A 20,313-nucleotide genomic window follows, 5' to 3' on the forward strand; every position below is an offset into this window, starting at 1 on the left:
GAAAGAAAGAAAATCAACTGTAAAAATTCATGATTAGTGTACCATGAATGCCAATTGTCAACTTCAACTGACCCCAAAATCTGCTGACAAGCTTGAGCTAGGGTCAACCAGGACAGTTTGGCACAATATCAAAAAGTATAGTACCTAAACATTAACCAAAAACGTATTGAAAATATGTTCTATTTATATTTTGGAATGTATTAACCATGTAAAAAATATTTGCTTTTCAGGAGAGAACTACAACTCACTAGGCACGGCTAATCTTTATCCTCCAGAAAAAGTCACCTGGATCCAAGCTTCCTCCCAAAAGACCATCTGATGTACAGGATGCACTAAGATGGCCAGAACTATTGGAGTTTTGTCAGTCGCATAACACGCTAACACAACGGTTTGTGACTGGTCATTTATATGTCAAAAACCTTTCATGTCAAAGTAGGCAGCTATTGGCCACGTTGAGTGATGAAATCCACCAGACCCTCTCACGACAGTTAAAAGTCTGCCTTGCAAGATTACTCGGATCCAGTCTTGGTGCAGAGTAGAGCTGGAGAGCTGTGATCAACACAAAGGAAGCCATCATTTTCTAGCAGTGACTAGCCACATCATCAGACAGAGGGAAAGCAATCACAAGAATTACCCCTCATCCATGACAGTCTTTACGCAGAGCACATCAATACACGCAGACAAGTGATGGCAAAGTGAAGGGCAAAGATCAGCGCCTGTGATTTCATCAATCAATACAAAACAGCTGTCATTACACCCAAGAACATCTACACTCTGCTGCAATATGGTGGTAGAACTTGTTCGCGTGTCAGTGTGTGAGTGATGACGGTGTCTAGCTTTATCCACCATATTTGGTTTTTACACAAGTATATTGCCATAAGGTTATCCTTACACATAAACCAACCATACATCAATCTTGTCTGAACTCCATTAGCGCAAACACCAAGCAGTTCGTGGAGAACAGGATGAAGAAAGTGAGTGCAACTGAGCCAACACATGCAGGTATGGAGAAAAAAAGTGCAGAAGTTTATTAGTGAAAGCAGTACTGGAAAGGAAGGAGAGGGAGTGAGCAAGAAAGAGAGAGAAAGAGTTTAAAGTTGTACCTTTGTAGTATGATAGCTACTGCCAAGGCAACACTGCAGAACCTTAAAAAGATCCAATATGAGAATAAAGCCAATTTCACCATGAAAAGGATGAAAATTATTCAGGCACAATTAGAGGCCTCTAAAGCGCTGAAATGTTATCAGCCTCAACAAAGTTCCACCAAATGCAGGAGCATTGTAATTTGACATTTTGCAGGCTTCTCTCCTCTTTTCCTAATTCTCATCTTTTGTGGGGAAAAATAGAAGCAGAGCAATTCTCCTCAGGATTCAACGCAGCTTGACAATTGTGAAAAATTAAAATTTCAGGCTAAACAAATTATACCAACCCGTCAAAGTAAACAGTATGTCCTGTTGTCTAAAAGTTACGATAAAGCTCTGATTGCTTTGCCTTTCATGGGTGTTGTTGCTAAAGCTTCCTTTGCAAAGTGCAAGCACAAAACACAAATTACATTATAACAGAGAAAAAGGGAAGAATAGTAACACATGAAAAGAAATAAAGAATGAATAAGAATGTGTCTAAGAATATGTGAGAGAAAACAAGAAGCAAGACGGTCTAAGAGGAAAAGGAAGAAGGGGATAGTAAGACAGTAAGGGTGTTCAGGTGAGACTGCATGTGTGAGGCTGGTATGAGTCAGCAGCCCAAGCCAGCGGGTCAGGCGGTTCGTGGAGAACAGTAGGAGAGTCCATTACTGTTGAGAGCAGACGAGGACAGAGAAAAACAAAGGAGATGAAAGAGATGTGCATCATGCTTCTGCTTTAAAACCTCCTCATCCACACAACTGTAAACCTCGACCAAACAACAAGTCATACATACAGGAGTAGAAGATTATCTGCGAGGCACACACTCTCTCACAACCACATAAACTCTCATAACCTTTCAGTGCTAATACGATTTTAGCACGTACTATGTAAGTACATAAAACCCAACTTCAAAAAACCGATCCAATTTCAAACATCTAATATCAGTGTACACTCTCTGCTAAGTTTCCACAAACTTTTGAAACTTTGCCTTCTTTAGAAATTTTCGTTTTCTTGCTGTTAGTTTTTATTCAAGTAAAACAGCAAAGGACCTGCTAACAAAACACTGGGTATATTTAGCAACTCTAGGCTTCATGTTCATCAAAGTGTTTTCCTTGTTTTGAAGAGCAGTGTTTGCCTAAACAAAGAGTTTTTTCCCCAAACTATTGTTAAAGCACATCTTTTATCCTAGGTGGTTTAAATACCTGAAAGGCTTCGGTACTGATGAGTACATCACAACAAGGCTACCCAACTCAGTTGTCAGTTTATCAGGTAAACCTACCTTGTACTTCCTCATAGAATCGCCGCTGACCAGATGGTTTTTGAGTGGCGGATCATTCTCAGCACAGCAGTGATACCAGCATGGTAGTGGCATGGTAGTTTATGTTGTGCTGGTATGAGTGTATGACTCCAGCATGAAAATTGATGAGCTGTAGTTTCTGAGCTGAACACCAGGAAGGTAGGTGTGCCTAAAAAGTGGTCAGTAGTGTAAACTGTGTGGAGTATCAAATTATTCTCAAGGTAGTACACTCGCCACTTCCGTCACAAATATTCATACAAAAGCAATCTCAAATCTGGGGCAGTATTCATAACTCTGAAATCTTACCTGTTTAGTCACCAGGGGCCGTATTACAAAACCTTCCTTTCTTTTTGTCTCAAGTTAACATCTGATGGGTCAAGATAAGATTTTTTTCACAAATTCGTATTATAGAAGCAAATCTTATCTTACAGTATCTTATATTATCTCAAATTATGAAATCTTAACCTACTCAATCGAAGTTGACAATCAACTGTCATGTATGTTACCTAGCAACCAACCATACGTGCATCTTTCCGAAGAGGACGGGGAGAGGGATGAAGAGGAATAAGAACCGTGGAAGGTAAGGCTCTGAGAAGCCACTCCAGAACATTCCAAGAGTGTGTGTACGTGTGTGGAACATTTCAATGACTCGAAACAAGGCCTGTGATTGGACGACCGCAGAAACAGAGTAGTTAGGTGTTTGTGTCCCACAGCCGCAAAGCCCACGCGTCTCGAATCCATCCACTTTTCACAACATCCTATAATCCACAGTAGGCCAGATGTGCTGGTAAAGGGCCTGTTATCATGTACCTGGCTAAGCGAAAGCCATGCGAACTCAGCAGGAGCTTTTAGCTGTATATATCACTATGTGAAGAGCTTAAGATACATACATACACTCACACGCACACACACACTCACACACACAACCACCCACAGCAGTCTCTCAAACAACCTTACACCACTCAGAGATACAAACAGCACTTAGGCAGGGGTTTATAAGGATTGTTGGTGTTCTAAATCCAGGGTGTGTGTGTGTGTGTGTGTGTCTGAACATGTACATAATGTTTTATGTACCCCCCCCTTGTAGAAACAAGCTACAAGCAAAAATGTGCTCTGGAAGCCACACAACAAAATGCCAAGCCAGCCTTTTGCCTTCACAGAAGAATTCCATCAACCTCTCAAACCTTATCCATAATTACATTGATAAAGTGTAAGCAAAGTTCCCAGAGTGGTTAGATGTTAAATAAGAATATAAATAATTAACCAATTAACCATTAACTGACAAAAAATGTGAATTTAATGTTCTTTTATTTCATTTCCAACAAATTTGAATAGGTATTTGAATAGGTGGGCTTATCATTCCACTTGCGTAACATTTCTTAATTGTATGCATGATGGTGCAGTAGGTGGCAACTAAATTTAGTGCTCTCCAGAACTACTTTTTCGAGAGGACTATAGCACAGCTACGTAGATTTTACGATAACAACCACATGCAAAAACACAGAGAGGATCCAGGTTCTCCACTAGAAAGTGTGATGCACGGTGGTGTAAGGTAATCACACATAAGTGTGCAACATTTTAGAGAAGGACGTGGTGGACAACAATGGCTTTGAAAAGCTACTGAAGCACATTCAGTCCAAGACCCAACGGCATTTCATCAACTTTAGTTTTTGGTCACATAAAAACGAACATATAATTACCTGCCACTCAGTTTAAACAAAACTAGATTCTTATGTAGACTATATGAAGGATATGTCTAATGCAGTTCTGGGACGTATACACGCTGATCATGGTGCATTAATACAGAGTTCAGTTGATGTGAACACTCGTTTATGTGCAACTATCAAGCATTTTACAATGGCATGGAATATGGCTCACATCACATATAATTATTCAGAAACCTCTTGTACGCTCACTAATCATTTTGGATAGTAAATAAAATGGCTAAATTTGCATTGTAGAAATTGCGATCCTTGGTTCCTATCACCACTGTAAAAACACTAGAGTCAGTAAGTTTCTCTATAATGCACTATTTCACATCAAACCACTCTGAATCAGTTTATTTACATCTCAAACACTGAATTATACAGGAATTTAGAAAAAAAAAAACACTTAATAGATCTACTGGAAAATGTAGTATGAAATGCCTAGTATCTCATTTTATATACCACGTTCTGACATTTGTATTTGACCTTTTAAGTTTATTTCATTTTTATTGGTTTTCACAGTTTATATCACTGTCTTTGGGGAAAAAAAGCTGAAATTGCCACATAGCTAATGCAGTTAATGCTCTAACCTGTGAACATGGGTTACGATATGAAAAAAAAGACATTCTACCTTGCTTATACCACGCAGAGGTAGTCTGTAGGAAACAGGCCTTTCCGTTTGCAAAAGCGATTGTCTGCATTAATAACAAATATTCATGCAACTGAAAGTAATGCTACACAAGTTTGGGATTCCCAGATCTCCTGGGTGGATCATTAGATGGCTGCACCTTTTGGGAGCCCAGCTGCTATTACTGTTTTTGGTTAAATGACATACTTTTGCCTATTTGCTCTGATAACAGTATGTCACACCGTGCCAGAAACACAAAGTCTACTGGGGGCTCAAATTACAAATTCAGTGACGTAACACTTCCATTACTTGTCAGCTACATATAACTCTTGACCTTAGTGAAAACATAAAGAAGCAAACTTCAGACACCAAACATGTCTTGATTGATTATGTTTTGGGAAGGGGAAAACCGTGTGCGTTTGATATTTGCCCCTCTGCCCCACCCTATCGCTTCAAAGCTTAGCTTTTGATTTCAGTGTTGGGTACAAGTTTGCTACAAAGCAATATGAGTCAGCTCGCTGGTGACAATGACTGTACAGTAACTGAAGAGTGTGGGTTCTCCAGGGACCCTCTCTTACCCCCCATACAAACGGCATCCTAGCACCTGCTCCCCAGGGCCAGGGCTACATCTGGGGGGATTTTTAGACTGTGCAGATGTTACCCCCTCCCACTGGCTACAACACCTGTGCTCACACACACTCGCACTCCTCTCTTCCTCTCTCCCACACACACAGATAGCCCCACACACCCACAACCACCTGCTCCCTCTCTAATTCATTTCAGTGAGACAGCTGCGGAGACCAGCTGACAAGAGGGACAAACTCACTTGGGCAGTATCTCAGAGGCCTCACGCAGGATGCGCTATCAAAACTAACCAACCGGATGAAACGGCCGTGCTCTGATGAATCGGTCACCGGAGGACAGATATGGAGGTGCTCATCACAGCTAAACCTCAAGCAGGCAGCAGGGACTAAACGCACAGCAAGGGCGAAAACGGGGGACTTTTTAATGTGAAAGAATACAAAAGCGTGGAGGAATTTGTTGTCAGGCTTGAGGACGGCTGCAATTTTTCCACCATATAAAAGTGTATAAAAGTGTACAGTACTGTACAGTACTGTGTATAAGTCAGAGACCACCCTTTGTTTATTGAATTGCAGTCAAAATGGCCAAAAAGTACAAGTTCAGGAGATTAGATAGAAGACATCCAGAAAGAAAGGGGAAAAAATGAATTTTCCAAAATTGGAGATCAAAAAATTATTAAAAGCTACAGAGAAAATGGGGCTTCTAACAACCGTCTAAGACCTGGTAGACCACCAAGTGTCAGACAAACAGTTTAAAGCTTTCATCTTTAGGAGACAGGGAAAAAGCAAGCTCCACTCCTGCTTCAAAATTTTATTTATTGTATTTACTAAAAAACACACAGATGTTTGTCCATCCTTTCACTGTGAGAAGACAACGCGAGTCTGAAAGGATGCGTAGCTGTCCTATTGTCCTCCTGTTCTATATATTAACACTCAAAGACCCCTTTAAAAGCATAAATGGATCTTTGCATGGCCAAATGGTTCTTCTCTATGATGTAAAACCAGCTGTACGTGGTTCTTTAAAGGACGCTTTTAAAAAATGGTTCTGTATAGCACCAAAAGAGATTCCACTGTTCAGCTGTCAGTCAAAGAAGCTTTTTTCAGTACTATATAGAACCATTTTCACAAAGAGTAAAAATTCTTTCTGTGTTTCTTTTAATTGTGAAAGCTAATCAAGCAGAAAAAGGTTTCTATCTGCTGTGAAAAAGAGTATTAGCAATATATACTGGACAAAGGCACTTGAAATTGGGACTTTGAATAGCTGTTTGTTAGATTCTTGTAATTTTTCTCTCTCAGTTTGATTTTTCTCATTAGAAAGTGATGTGCTTATTTGTTTACACTGCCCATGCTTGTCTCACTTGTCATCCAAAACAAAAGATGTGAAACATAACCAGAGAAGTGTAACAATGCGTTGCTGCAGGGGGGCTCTATTCCCATGTATGCAAAACTCTAATGAAGATTGTGTTAAAAGTCGTGACGGATATACAACTCGCATGACCTTGGATTTGACTGTTCAGACTGAGCTTGCATTGCTACAGATTGGATAAGTATCAAGTACCACATAGGAAATTTTAGATTCAGTGCGCTTTTTATTATTCACACAAAAAAACGAATCTGTGTCATATATGAACAAAAACACTGCAATACTTTAAAGACTTGGATTTTTGTGAATGTAGCCTAAATGCAATAAGCATGTCAGGGTATAACCATTACTTTGTAGATCTACACATCTTCTGTATCACACACACACACACACACACACACACACACACACACACACATATATATTTTCTAAGCTGCTTATCCTTCTGGGTCGCGGGGGTTGCTGGAGCTTATCCCAGCGGTCACTGAGCGGAAGGCAAGATACACCCTGGACAGGTCGCCAGTCCATCGCAGATCGCAGGGCACATCTTCTGTATTATTGTAATCTTTTCACAAGTATGATCAGACGATAAACAGTTAGCTACATCAAATTAAAATAATGCAGGAAGAGAAGAAGCTGTTGCCTCTGCTACTTAAGCTGTGCTTTTTTGCTCCATTCGTTCTAAAGGCAAACACTTAGGCTGTTCGCTTAGGCATGCGCTCTTTGATCCCTTATGCAACAAAATTTATATGAAAAGGCTGTCCTCTTCACTGCCTTTATGAGTAAAGATGATAATGTATGAAATGCACTTGCCAGACGTCCATGTGAATGTGATTCTGAGTTATGCAAAATTGTTAACATTGCCGCTGATTCACTCAGCAGTGATAGACAGGCCTAACATAGCTATATCCCAGGAAAATGGAATTAAATCAAAACAGTTTATGACTACATTTTAAAGGGAAACAGAAAGTTTTGGAAACAGTAGGACCCATGCTACCTTTACTGTAAGCTCATTACAAGCTACGTGCAGTGTCAGACATGTTCAGAAGTTTCATGTGACCTTTTGCCATGTTAATGACCCAATTTGACAGCAGATGATGAGAAATAGTCACCTCCAACCAAAGATATAAACAAAACAATTACACTCTCTTCGGACATTCCCCCTCATCCTCGCCGTTCTGCTGAATCCAACAGCTGACACGCTTCTGGCATGTTTTATACAGCAAAAAATACTGCCAAGCAGAGGTTAACAGCTCAGAGACCAGCGGGCAACACACAGAAACAGACAGCTAACAGCCTCCTGATAGTTAGACTTTAAGCTGAAACATTTACTATAAAAGTTAATATCACATTACTTGATTTTCTCAAAAGCTTAAAATATCAGTGTTTAAGCTAGATTTGCTAAAAGAAGAAGGATTTTTGGTTGAATACAGTGTGGGAAAGTTAGTCCTCAGCATTGCTAGCTTGACATTAAAACTCCCATTGAATGTCCAGCACAAATTAGCATTATCAGAGCAGAGTTAAATCGGTAACAAAATCTACCATTAACACAAACCCTATTTTTAGGTTCTATTAAACGCTGCACATGAAACAACAAAGTTTATATATTAGATACAACAGCAATGCAAATGCTTCTAACGATTATTGCTTATACGCTTATTGTTATTTAATCAAATAAGAAAAAAAAATCCATGAAATGGCTATAATATCCAATTCTTATACCTACAAAGTGAAGGTCAGTATAACTGTTTCTTCATGAAGTGTCATTTAGATAACACCATAGGTATGTACACTTAAAATAAAAACTGTGTGTTTGACTATTTTTGTCAATTTTTCTTTAAAACAGAAATTTAAAATGCCTGCTGCCCTTTGCAATGTGTTAAAATTTCATCACGAATGGAGCAATAGAAAATAGATAGATAAAAATTCCATTCAATTCAAAGTTAAAGTTTATTCCGTCTTCTGTAAAGTTACCATTTTGGAGACACAAGGTGTTGTTGCGACAGCAACACTGCAGATGGCTCTTGAATGACATCATGTGAAAATCATACTGGAAACTGCCTTAAAAGGTACTAAACTGTCACTGGAGTAGTATGTGTATAGTAAGTCTATAAAGCAAAAACAGGCATTTTACATGTTTACATATACCAATCCAGTGACAGTTTAGTACCTTTTTTCCTGAGAGTGCACCAATACTGACATTTTTCCTTAATAAACTACTTTAAAAGGAGCTATTTTTCATTAAAGGTGCAATCTGTAAGATTTTTAGTTTAAAACATCCCAAAAGGAGCTAAAATCATCAATCGAATGTGAAGAAATAACAGCTTTGACGTCATGTCAAAGACGTCTATGCATCGTGTTGCAGAGATATCTACTGAAGCTAGCATGCTAAGCAGCTAGCCCCGGCCCATCCTATCTCGTAATACCACTCAAGAGGCAACAGTGAGTCATTGTAGCGTAGAATCTGCCATCAGCTCAACATGAGCAGATGAAGAAGTGCCTCCGAGGGAATATTCTAACCTCTCGTCAATCATGTTGAAGGTACTGCCCCGGGTTAGACCAAGGACAGGTAGCCAATTAAAAGAACAGAAAACGCAACGTTGGCTGAAGCTCTTGGCAAGCGACCATTATCACCACTGCTGCCCTCTCCTGGCAGGAAACCACATATGGCAGCAAATAAAAGAAGTGACATAAACGGTCTTATTAGCGTTTATAATGACTTCAGCTGGTTTTCTAAAATGTTTAATCTGCAATGAGAAACTGTCAAAGAGTAAAAAGTGGTGAAGCTGAAGTCAGCTTTTCGTTAGCCAGCTTAGTTTGAATTTTTTCTGTTCCACCTTAAATGGTGTCGCAGTTACATTCTAGCGCCTCAGGCACCATTTAAGGTGGAATGAGAAAATTCGAATGAGAAGCTGGTAAATCAGAAGCTGACTTCAGCCTTGTAAATAGTCTAACGTTGAGAGACGTTTTACAAGAAACTATTCCACTTTTGAGGAAAAGTTTACTGCTGGAGATGCGAGAAAAGCAGCAGTAGCTGAGCCAAAGCTCAAGTAAATCTGCGTTTTTGTTTGTATTATATTTTTTAGCCTATATTAGGACATTAGCTGGCACATATCAAGCCATATTTCAAACAAAAGAGTAAAATGTCACTTCAATAAAATGGACATAAAATATTGTGGCTCCCAAGGTGGCTTGATTTTTGTTGAAAGCACAAAATGGCTCTTCTTAACATTTGGGTTGCTGATCCCTGTTCTAGACTGATAAGGTGGGGGAGGAGTGAAGAGAGAGGAGAAGGATCCGTGCATCTCCTTGTTTCTTACGATAGGAGCGGACACCAGAACTTTCTGGTGATACGCTGCCTCTATTTATTTGGAGTGTGGAGTATGAATTTGACAGCTTATGTCATCTTACTTATTGCTCTTATTGCTTAATGCACTTCACTCAAGACGAACATTTAAAAGTAGGCTTTCATGCTGAAACTACTCAAACACTATACTACCCCACAGGATGACATACCCAGTTAACAACACCACAACACCCAATGTGAGAAAATGCTATTTCAAGGAAAAAAGGCTTGTTACAGGTTTGGATCAGATTCAGTTTTTTCACCCTCTGATATCCAATCCAGCATGTTCTGCTGATATCAGCGCAATAACGGTTCCTGGTATAAGATCAACAAAGCACAGTGTGTGAAAAGTCATGTATGTGTATATTGTAAACAGAGTGGATTATGTACCACTCATCACCCTGTTAACCGTGTTAGTGTATCGTCACTGTCAGGCAAAAACCATGTCTCTCCACTTCTGTGTCCTTTTTTTTTTTATTATTTATTTATTTTTTTGTTTTGTTTATTTTTCTACATAATTTAAAAAACACCTGTAAGTGTGAGATTTACAGACCTGTGAGTCTGTACTGAACTTTTCTACCCATCCATCACAGATTTCTCACTCACTAATCCAACATGCACCAGCAGAATGAAGACCGAAATAGCTTTCTTTAATGGCTAATGGGTAATTTTAGCTTGTTGCTTGGTTGAGTGGGGTAATTGAGTAACAGCTCGGCTGCTGAGTGCCTGACTGCATGCTCGATCAGCTGGTCTTCTGTAAAGAGATAAGATCTGCTGTGAGATCCAGGCCTAGTAAACATTCTTCACAGATATTTTTGCTTTAATTTAATTTCTATTGCTGCTTCTTTGTGGTGCGGTGAAGAGATACAGATTCATAATTAATAAAGGAAATAAAAAAGCCACCACCGTCTGGCAGAGAGTGATGTTCTTGTCATTAGATGACGCATGCTACATGTAATCTTTGTGGGGACTAATGTTGTGACAATGCATGCATCAGCAGCAAAGAGTCTTCATACTTCTGATTTAATGTTTGATAGGGCTCCAGATGTCACTGCACTTATGGGAAATCAAGAAAAGGTTGAGTGGTGATGTAAACCAGAAAGCATGCATTGGGAGAGACAGAGACGGATATGAAGACAGGGCAGAGAGGGCGGGAGAAAAAGAGAGCGAGAAAAATGGAAAGAGAAAAATTTAAAAAAGAAAGAAATAGGCAGAGACAGGAAGAGAGTGAGAAAAAGCATGTGTGTGAGAGAGATAGAGTGAGTGATAGAGACAGAAAGAGAAGAGTGAGACACTGAGTGGGAGAAAGAAAGCAAAAAAATGTAAAAAATGGCACAGAGAGCAAGAAAAAGAAAGCGAGAGAGAGAGAAAGTGAACAAAATAGAGAGCAAATTACAGAGTGTGTGCAAGAGAGGCGGACAGAGAGTGAGAGAGATCAAGAAATAAAATACAGAAAGAAAGAATTAGTGAGTGAAAGCAAAAGAAAGTGATCAAGAAAGAGCGAGAACGTGGGAGACAGAGCAAATGAGACAGAAACAGAATAAATGAGAGTTAGAGATCATGAAATAAAAAGACAGGAAGAAAAGGAAAAAGAGAGCGAGAGAAAGAGAAAGCGAGATTGACCAAGAAAGAGTGAGTACGAGAGAAAGGGAAGGAGAGAGAGAAAAAGAGATCAAGAAATAAAAAGACAGAAAGAGAGAGACAGTGAGAGAAGGTGAGCATATGAGTGAGAGAGAGAGAGAGAGAGAGAGAGAGAGAGAGGGAGAGAGAGAGAGAGAGAGAGAGAGAGAAATGCTGTGACATGCCACAGGAGAAGATTTTTAAATGCTAGGCACAGAAAATTAAGAAATAAAACAGAAACAAAAGCTCTCGACAGCTTTTATCATTGTTCAAGGGCACAGAGAGAAAGAGGAAATTCTATTTTTAAGCGTGAGCTGGGAAAGATCCAACAGCCCTCTGAATGGCAGACGCATAGTAACCTCTCGGGTCCTCCTCTGCCTACATTTGAACTAAATTATGAACAAAGGAAAAGTTGTGTAAAGGTGCTATACAGTCGTGCATAGTGTTTAAAACCAGAATAGTAGGAGCAGAAACTGTGTTGAAGAGCTGAAATTGAAGGTAATTTCACAAAAACGATTTTTCCATGAAAACTGTACAGTAACTTTAGTTTTATCCCCAGTGCGAGAGCAGTGCGTTCACAGTTCAGTGAGAGAGTAGTGAATGTTAACATAATTAAAGCCTGATTTACTGCAGTGTAAAAATAAAACACAACTGCTCCACCTCAGCGCATTACATTAACATTTTAAAACGTTTGACTACCTTGTAAAAGCAAGCGAGGGAGCAAGCTTTCGCCATTTGTCTTGTTTGAAGATTTAAACTGTGTGTATAATTCAAGGTACAGTGACACACCATCTCTAAAGACCATGAGTTTGACTCTGTGTGAGTGTGTGTTGAGACTTGCATGCGGCCCTGAGCAGTGACAGGTAGACAATGTTGAAATGAATAATTGCAGGGGGAAAAAAAGAGTAAAGTGACACGTCTGGATGAATAAAAACAAGGTGAATGAGTCATTAGAGAAGGACTAATGAGAGTAGAGAAAGAGGAAAAAAGAAAGCGAGAAAGAAAGATCTTAATTATTCTGGTGGTCATGATAGCATTTAAATCAATGAACATAAAACTTTACTCCACTAGATCTCAGATAATCTACTCCAAATGTTCTTCTTTGTTGTTAATTATTGTTAATTAATTTCCTTTTCCCAGTAATGACTTTTTGACAACTACACATCCTTTCAGGCTGATAGTGTGTGACTTCTCAAAGTGGAAGGATGGAGAGTTTATCTAATTGTGACAGTGTTGGTGGTCCACCAGGTCTTGCTCGGTTATTGGTAGTCACATTTTTCAATATATTTCAAACATTTTGTGAAACAGGTGTCTATATATACAGACATTATATATATATATATATATATATATATATATATATACACACACACATACAAACATTTTTTGTATAATCACTAATCATGTTTTACTAGCATCTGCAAAGGAAAACCTAAAATTCCCTTAAACGGCAAACTTTATTACACTGAACGTGCGACCGAGAACAGACACCAGCAATGACTTCCTTATCTCACACTATTTTTGGGGGCGGTGCATTTGGCAGCCTCTAGCTTTGACCAGACTAGACTAACTTTACTTGATTGATTTTAAAAATACATTTTAGGCCATCAACTTCTTGCGAGACTACTGTGAAACAATGTTTCAGACATCAGACAGCATATCCATAATCATTTTGTGCATTAAATGTTTCATATGTCCGGTTCCTATCACCACCACCACCGTGAACAAGTCTGAGTCATTAAGTTTCTTTAGAATGGCCCATTTCATATCCAACCACCCTGACAACTGAATTCCCATTTAATCGTAACTGCTGTCCACAAGCCAGTCTCGAACGCAATCAACTATAATCATAGCTTTTGTGAAAAGCGCTGAGTACAATGCCAAAGACCGAGATGGCAGAAATGCAAACAAGATTGACTGCAAAGTGTAAATGACTGTAAATACATATGATGGCAAGCATTGCAGGGCACTATTTAATGCCATGGTGTGACCAAAACCTAACATGAGAAAATATCCTCAGATATCCTCTAAAGAGGTGTAATTTGAGGATCACTTAGCTGGAAGCAAGCCTGTGCTGTTATGGTAGCACATTTGGTGCGTTAGCTAAGCTATTGTCAGCTTGGCCAAAATGCTACAGTCCCAAAGACCACAGAACAGGTTTAATTTTAGCTTTCTGGCACTTCAGCACTAATCACCTGACTATTGCTCTCTCAGAAATATGTTTTTGTCATTTAAATTTGATTCAGCAGCGCACCAGTTAGTCAGAATCAAATCTGCTCTGTCATGTGTGGCACTGTTTGGGCCAGTAGCCTGTTTGATTTCACTCGCTCAGATTTGAATCATTATCATTTAAGCTTGTGTCTGGGCTTTAGTTCTTGCTAGCTAATCTTGCTAGCTAAGCTAATGCTAACCAGCTCCTCTCTCCTAGTTAGTAGCACTTTTTAACATGTATCAGTGGTTTCACTTTATTGAACGATGTCTTGAAAATCGTTCACTGTGTACATTTATTTAGCGACCATATAAGACAGAGGTGCACAACTCTGGTCCTGGAGGGCCGGTGTCCAGCAGAGTTTGGTGATTTACCTGCTCCAACACACCTGATTACACTTATCGGTTAATTGCTAGGTTTAGTCAGTGTGTCCAAACTGTGCTGGACACCAGCCCTCCAGGACCAGAGTTGTGCACCCCTGTTATAACAGAACTACTTTTTGAATTTTTAAATAAGACAGGACGACATTGTGGGATAAAAGCAAAATCCAGGTTTTACTCAGACACATTCACACATCATTTTCCTGACCCAAAAATTCACTTTGAACCAAAACTTGCAAATAGGGCCTAGTAAGTCAATACAGATTCGTGAGAAGCTGCATCTCTCCCACTCTCTACTCCTGCTGATACACTCATTTCCGCATTAACTCTCTTATATATCTTGTATAAGACCACATTATCAGCTCTGTTTGAACATCAGATTTTCTTCACCTACATGTACAAGAGGCTGCAGGTGCTCTATGGTGAACGTAATTCATCTGCCCTGTGGGAACACAGACATTCAATATGCTCACAAATATCCAACATATAAGATTTAATCTGAGCATGGTCAGGTTTAAAAAAAAATAATAAAAAAATAAAAACTTTCCAAGCTCATCAGGATGGTTCCCTGAACCGTTTTCTTGTTAATATTCTCTGGTACACAACCCTTGCTATGCCCTCCTGTGAAGTTCCAATTTTAATGATGCTCAGTGATTTAATATAGTCCTGACTATATTACATCATAGATGGCAGGCTTTTTAATACTACATGAGACTGACACCATCTGCAATATTGACATTTAAACCAGGATGCAACTGATGAAAATTATTTTAGGGGCCAATATAATTGTTTTTATATTTGACATTTAATTAACATTTTCACTCTTTTTCCAAATAAAAGAGTTTAATAAAGTATATAAACATGTATAAAATTTCAAAACATCCCTTTTACTTTATATATTCACTACAGTCCATATATGGAAACTAAGCTGAAAAAAGCTGCACTACATAAGTTTTTTGTTAAATTTGAAAGAAGCAGGATTAATCCTGAAGAAAAAAAAAACATGCTAAAATATGGTGTGTGATGCTGCGAGCTCCCTGTGAAGCATGAAATAACTATTTAAAAGCCAGAGGAGTCAGTTAAGGTTTCACACAATTTTTTTTGGAGAACATCATATGTCTTTATGTATTAACATCATAAGCACAGACTCAAAAAGAAGGTCTGGCTTGATGTTTAGGTCTCAAATGCAAAATTAACTTTATACTGATGAAGATATGATGACAATAGTAAAGAATTCACTCATCCTTGGAAGACACATTCTTCACTCAGTCCTGAATACTGAATACTCTTTCAGTGCACTTGCTATTATCATCAGATTCATCTATTTGCTCTATCAGCTGACATTACTTCTGCGCATTTCCTCCAAATCTTAGATAATGTAGCTTTAATTGGACGGTGAATTACTCGGGTGTAATCTGCAATATTTATTGTGATATTAATTAAATTGTGGATTGTCAATATCAGCCTGATATTTTTGGCCAACCGATATATCGGTCAAGTACTAATTTAGACTAGAGAAACCAGTCAGGTTCAGATGCTTTGATGCCTCAACAGCCTAATACTGTCACAAACATCTAGTATCAATACCCCTCTATTCCATTAAGTACAGTTCCTATCGCCATAAGACCACAAGCTCAATCCCTGCCGATGCCACAGCCATCTGTAGCCAAAGACCAATTGGTCTTGCTCCCTGTTCCCTATCACTTAGCGTGACACTAACCATCATGGGCATCTGTTAGCTAATGTCACAGAATTAGCAGTAGGTGTTCTCCTCCAAGTGTGTTGAGTCGTCCAATTACATCACGCAGTTTGAAAAGATGCCATAGCTGTTGTCATGTGTCTCACACAAAGAAGCTTTCACCCTCCCACCTTGGTAGCATTGTGTGACAGGGGAAAAAGTAGCTAGTGGGAACAACTGGACATGACTATATTGGAGAGTAAAATCCATTTTTAGTATTAAACAGCATTCAAGAGCACCAAAACAAATTAACATATTTTCACCCACAGCCATTGGTTCCCTAAAAAAAGCAATGAAACAGGAAGAGTAATACCAACAGGGCCCAGAGGCACAAATACACACGAAGACAGGCAGATTTTTAATAGCTTAAAAGAGTACACAAAATCATACTCTTGCACTCCACACGCCCACAGACTCGCCTGTTTTAGTACCTAACTGTCAGAAGAACACACACACATTTGAGTACTTTTTTTTTTTCGTGTTCTTCCCTTCCTGTGTGACACTGCTTAATTACAGGGACTCAGGCTAATCAGGATCCTGTCATTTTGAGGAGACTGGAAGAAAGGAGCGTTCTTCACAAGCAGTCAAACTCACTCACACACCTCAGTCAAACGCTAGCTGCTGTAAGATTTGTTCCAGGATGCTATGAAGTCAGAGCACGTCACGGTTTTTCAATCCCGATTTCCAGCTCACATGTTGGCTGTATGTCACTCAGCGTAACAGCATAAAGATGAGAAAATGTTTAATTGTAACAAATTGTGCTTGGCTTGTCTGTCTATGTTTGACATAGTAATTTATAAGGGGGTGCAAATAAAGGGGTGTGAAGTGCTACCAGGGGTGGGCGAATGAAATTACACTGCCTGTCAAAAGTTTGAGGGCATCTTGCCTTGAATTAAAATCTTTTTTTAAGTTTTTGGCATTTAGTCAGTGTTTCATTTTCACTGTAACTTTTCAATTAAAGGGCCCATTCCCTATATGTTTCTTGTATTTTAGTTGTCTAATAACATTTGTGTGGTTTTATATACCAAAAATGGCCATAATCCATTTCAACATGACCATTTTCCAACATCTGTTATATATAAGATAAACGAGGTCTGTTTTGAATGGCTTGAGTCGTGACTCATTCAATAAGAACTAAGAGCTGAAACGCTCCTTAGAACTTCAATATGAATGCTGTAGGCTGAATAGGTGGGCAGAAGTACATTGACTTGGCACTCGTGACATGACAGAAACAATGAATCCAGAAGGGGCTGTTTTTGAAGCTTTGTTAAAGTTTCAAAACATATAGTTCACTACCCAGTCATTACAGTCCGCCCATGGAAACTAAGCTGCAAGTACAGCCCCTTCTGAATTCATTGTTTCTGTGATGTCACAAGTACCAAGTCAATTTACATCTGTCCACCTATTCAGCCTACAGTGAGGGACATTCATTTTTCCATATGATATGGACACTTAAAGTAAGAAAAAACATCTACAAAGGGTTTTAACATAAAATTATTCACTAAATCTTTGAGCATATTTTGCAGCCAGCACTCAGCTTCATGCTCAAGTGTCTTCCATAGCAGGAAGAGCAGCTCTCACCTAAATAATGATTTGGCAGCTTTCTTTTCCAAAGTACTGTTAAAAGCACATTTTGAAAATCTTTTGACTCAAGGGCAGTTTTAAAACCTGAAAGGTTTGAGTGCTGTTGGGTGCTAACATCACAGTAAGGGGATAAAATGAGTTTGGCATTTGTCCCAAGTTAGTAATTTCGTCTATTCTTTCAGTTTTGCAGATTTTACGAAAGAATATTGGAAGATCTAAACAGCTTTGTATTTGACCACATGAACCCAAATGAGCCAAAAAAGTGCCCCGACTGGCAACAGCAAAGCCATTTGATCAATTTCACAACCAGAGCTTTGTGTGCTTACTGTGTTTTCTATTGCTGTACAAAATAAGCACAGGGCTTCCTTTCTTCATGCAACATTTTCCCCCCAAGGGAGTTTATAAGCTCAACCAGAATGGACTTTAGATCGGTAAGTGCTCATTACTGATTTGTTTAATCAGAGTGAAGCACAACTGATGTGTGACTTTATTCCTGTTCATGTGTTTTTGTTCAAAATGATAGTTTGTGACACATACTACATAAAAAATTCAGATTTTTTAGCTTCGGTAGATCACATTCTTTCCATACCAAATACACCCAAACAGCAGTATTCAGAACGGAGTACTGGAGTAAATGAAATAGCAGAAACAGCACCTTTTTTTGGTTGGCCTTAAAGTGTTAACATGAAACTATCTGCTAATACTTTGTGCACATTCTGCAGAGCTCAGTTTCATGTTCATAAGTGTCTTTTTTCATGGTATGAAGAGCAGATTTTGCTTGAGTAATGAATGACAGTTTGCCTTTTTAAACTATTGTTAAAAGCACATTTTGTTTAATCTTTTGACTCAATGGTGGTTTAAACACCTAAAAGGTTTGAGTGCTGACAAGGGCTGAAATCACAGCAAGCACATTAAATGAGTTTGGCACTCCAAGGTAGTATTTTTCTCAGTTGTTTTTGCAAAGGAATATGGCAAGATCTTAACAGCTCTGTATTTAATATTTAATTTGTTGTGGTTTGACAAACACGACTTTTGAATAGTCTACAATACTTTGCCTGTCAAAAGTTAAGGGCTATATGGACCATTCTATCGAATTAGCTAAAAATATACTGAATATTTAGACCTTAGACATTGAGAAAGCAAAAAGCTAAATACGGTATACGCAAAGTCATCATTCATAGGGTCCTTTCTATTACAAACTGTCTGTGCCAAATCTTAAATCTTCCCTTTTAAAAATAATACTTAATTTTTCAAGATTTTTTTAATAAATATCATTTAAGTGATAATATAAATATCTTTTTAAGTGAAGTTGAAAAATTTTGATTAATCCAAAAATTGCTGTCCTACAATTTTATTGGACGATCAAAACATACCCACACCCCTGCATTTTAGAGCAGGTAGTCAGAATGTATCCCTGTCCCTCATGGCCACATGGTGAGCAATTACATCTCATTGTTTTGAAGTTAATGTGCCTCAATGTCTGAAAATCAGTGTGTGACACTGAAAAAATGGTCACTACCAAAACACATATTTTGTGAAATTATGTAAACTTTATGTTTTAATTAAAAATATTATGATTTTATATGTCTACAACTGTTCAAAGCTGTGTTTGCTAGTCATGTACTGGCTAGCGTTTTTGAGTTATGCTCACGATTAGCTGAAATTGTCTCTACCAAAACTGTCACTACTGAAACATTTAGCAAAGCGTTTGTAGCGTTATGATTATATGGAAATGGAATCTTCAATAATGTGTTTTAATAAAAAACAAGAATATATTTAAAAATACATAATTAAGGTATAGGGTCCAAGTCAGTTAAAAGTCCAAATGTGTTTTGAACTCTGAAATTGAACCAATTTCGGTAAAATGATCCATACGGAGATAACAGAGCTGATCTACTGGGTTCTGGTGGTCTGTGCACAACTTGGGCCAGCATGGGGAGAATGTGTCCAAGTATGTAGATATGAAAGCGTGTGGAACTGTGTTGGAGTGTGGGTATGGATAAACTGACCGTTTCTCTGTGATCCGAAGGTAAGAGCCAAGCGGCCCAACAAATCCTTATCCTCATAGCGGTCTTCGTTCACTATGACCCAGAAACAGTTCTCTGACATCTCCTGAGGACGGATCTACAACACAGACACCCAAGATACATGAATACATGAGCACGTACATACATGTATGTGTGTATGTGTGTATGTGTGCACGCAAATGCATGTACACAGTCAGACACACATGCATTTACACAAGAACACACACGCGCACACAAAAGGAGGGAAATTATGACCTGCCAATCCACTTCCTCCCACCTCTGGCTAGGAGGTCAAAGGGGGGTTGCTAGGCAACATAAGAATCCAAACATACAAGCCAGGGATGGGAGGCTTCTGAAAAAATAAAAGGAATATCTACTCAAATATTCATACTGTGCTACAGAACAGGGTTTTTTCCTCCTCCCGTGCTCGGACTCTTGTCTACACCCATGTCTATGACAGCTGAATGTGGCCCTTAAGTGCTTCATCTATAGCTCTCTCAGTGTACTCCAACACGGAAGAGTGCTCTATTCAAACAACACAGCGCAGCCCCTTCTACCTACTCACATATACACACGCACATGCCTAAACAAAGCAGGCAGACCGAAAGCAAGAAATAAAAGGCATAATTGAGAATCATAGTTTAAGAGCCAGCATGACTATATGAATAGAAAGCAAAAGGTGTAAAGACAGAGTGAGAGAGTAAGAGGAC

General features: G+C 38.8%; 1 protein-coding gene across 1 annotated transcript in view; it reads right to left on the reverse strand.

Moving 5' to 3' along the window:
* Positions 1-20,313, reverse strand: part of diaph3 (diaphanous-related formin 3) — a 433,509-nt gene that overhangs the window by 239,106 nt on the left and 174,090 nt on the right. Inside the window, exon 17 of the mRNA XM_036586844.1 lies at positions 19,586-19,700. Within this exon, the coding sequence (XP_036442737.1) occupies positions 19,586-19,700 (115 nt within the window). The remainder of the gene's footprint in view (positions 1-19,585; positions 19,701-20,313) is intronic.

The sequence above is a fragment of the Colossoma macropomum genome, unplaced genomic scaffold (assembly GCF_904425465.1).
Source record: "Colossoma macropomum unplaced genomic scaffold, Colossoma_macropomum, whole genome shotgun sequence".
NCBI lineage: Eukaryota > Metazoa > Chordata > Actinopteri > Characiformes > Serrasalmidae > Colossoma > Colossoma macropomum.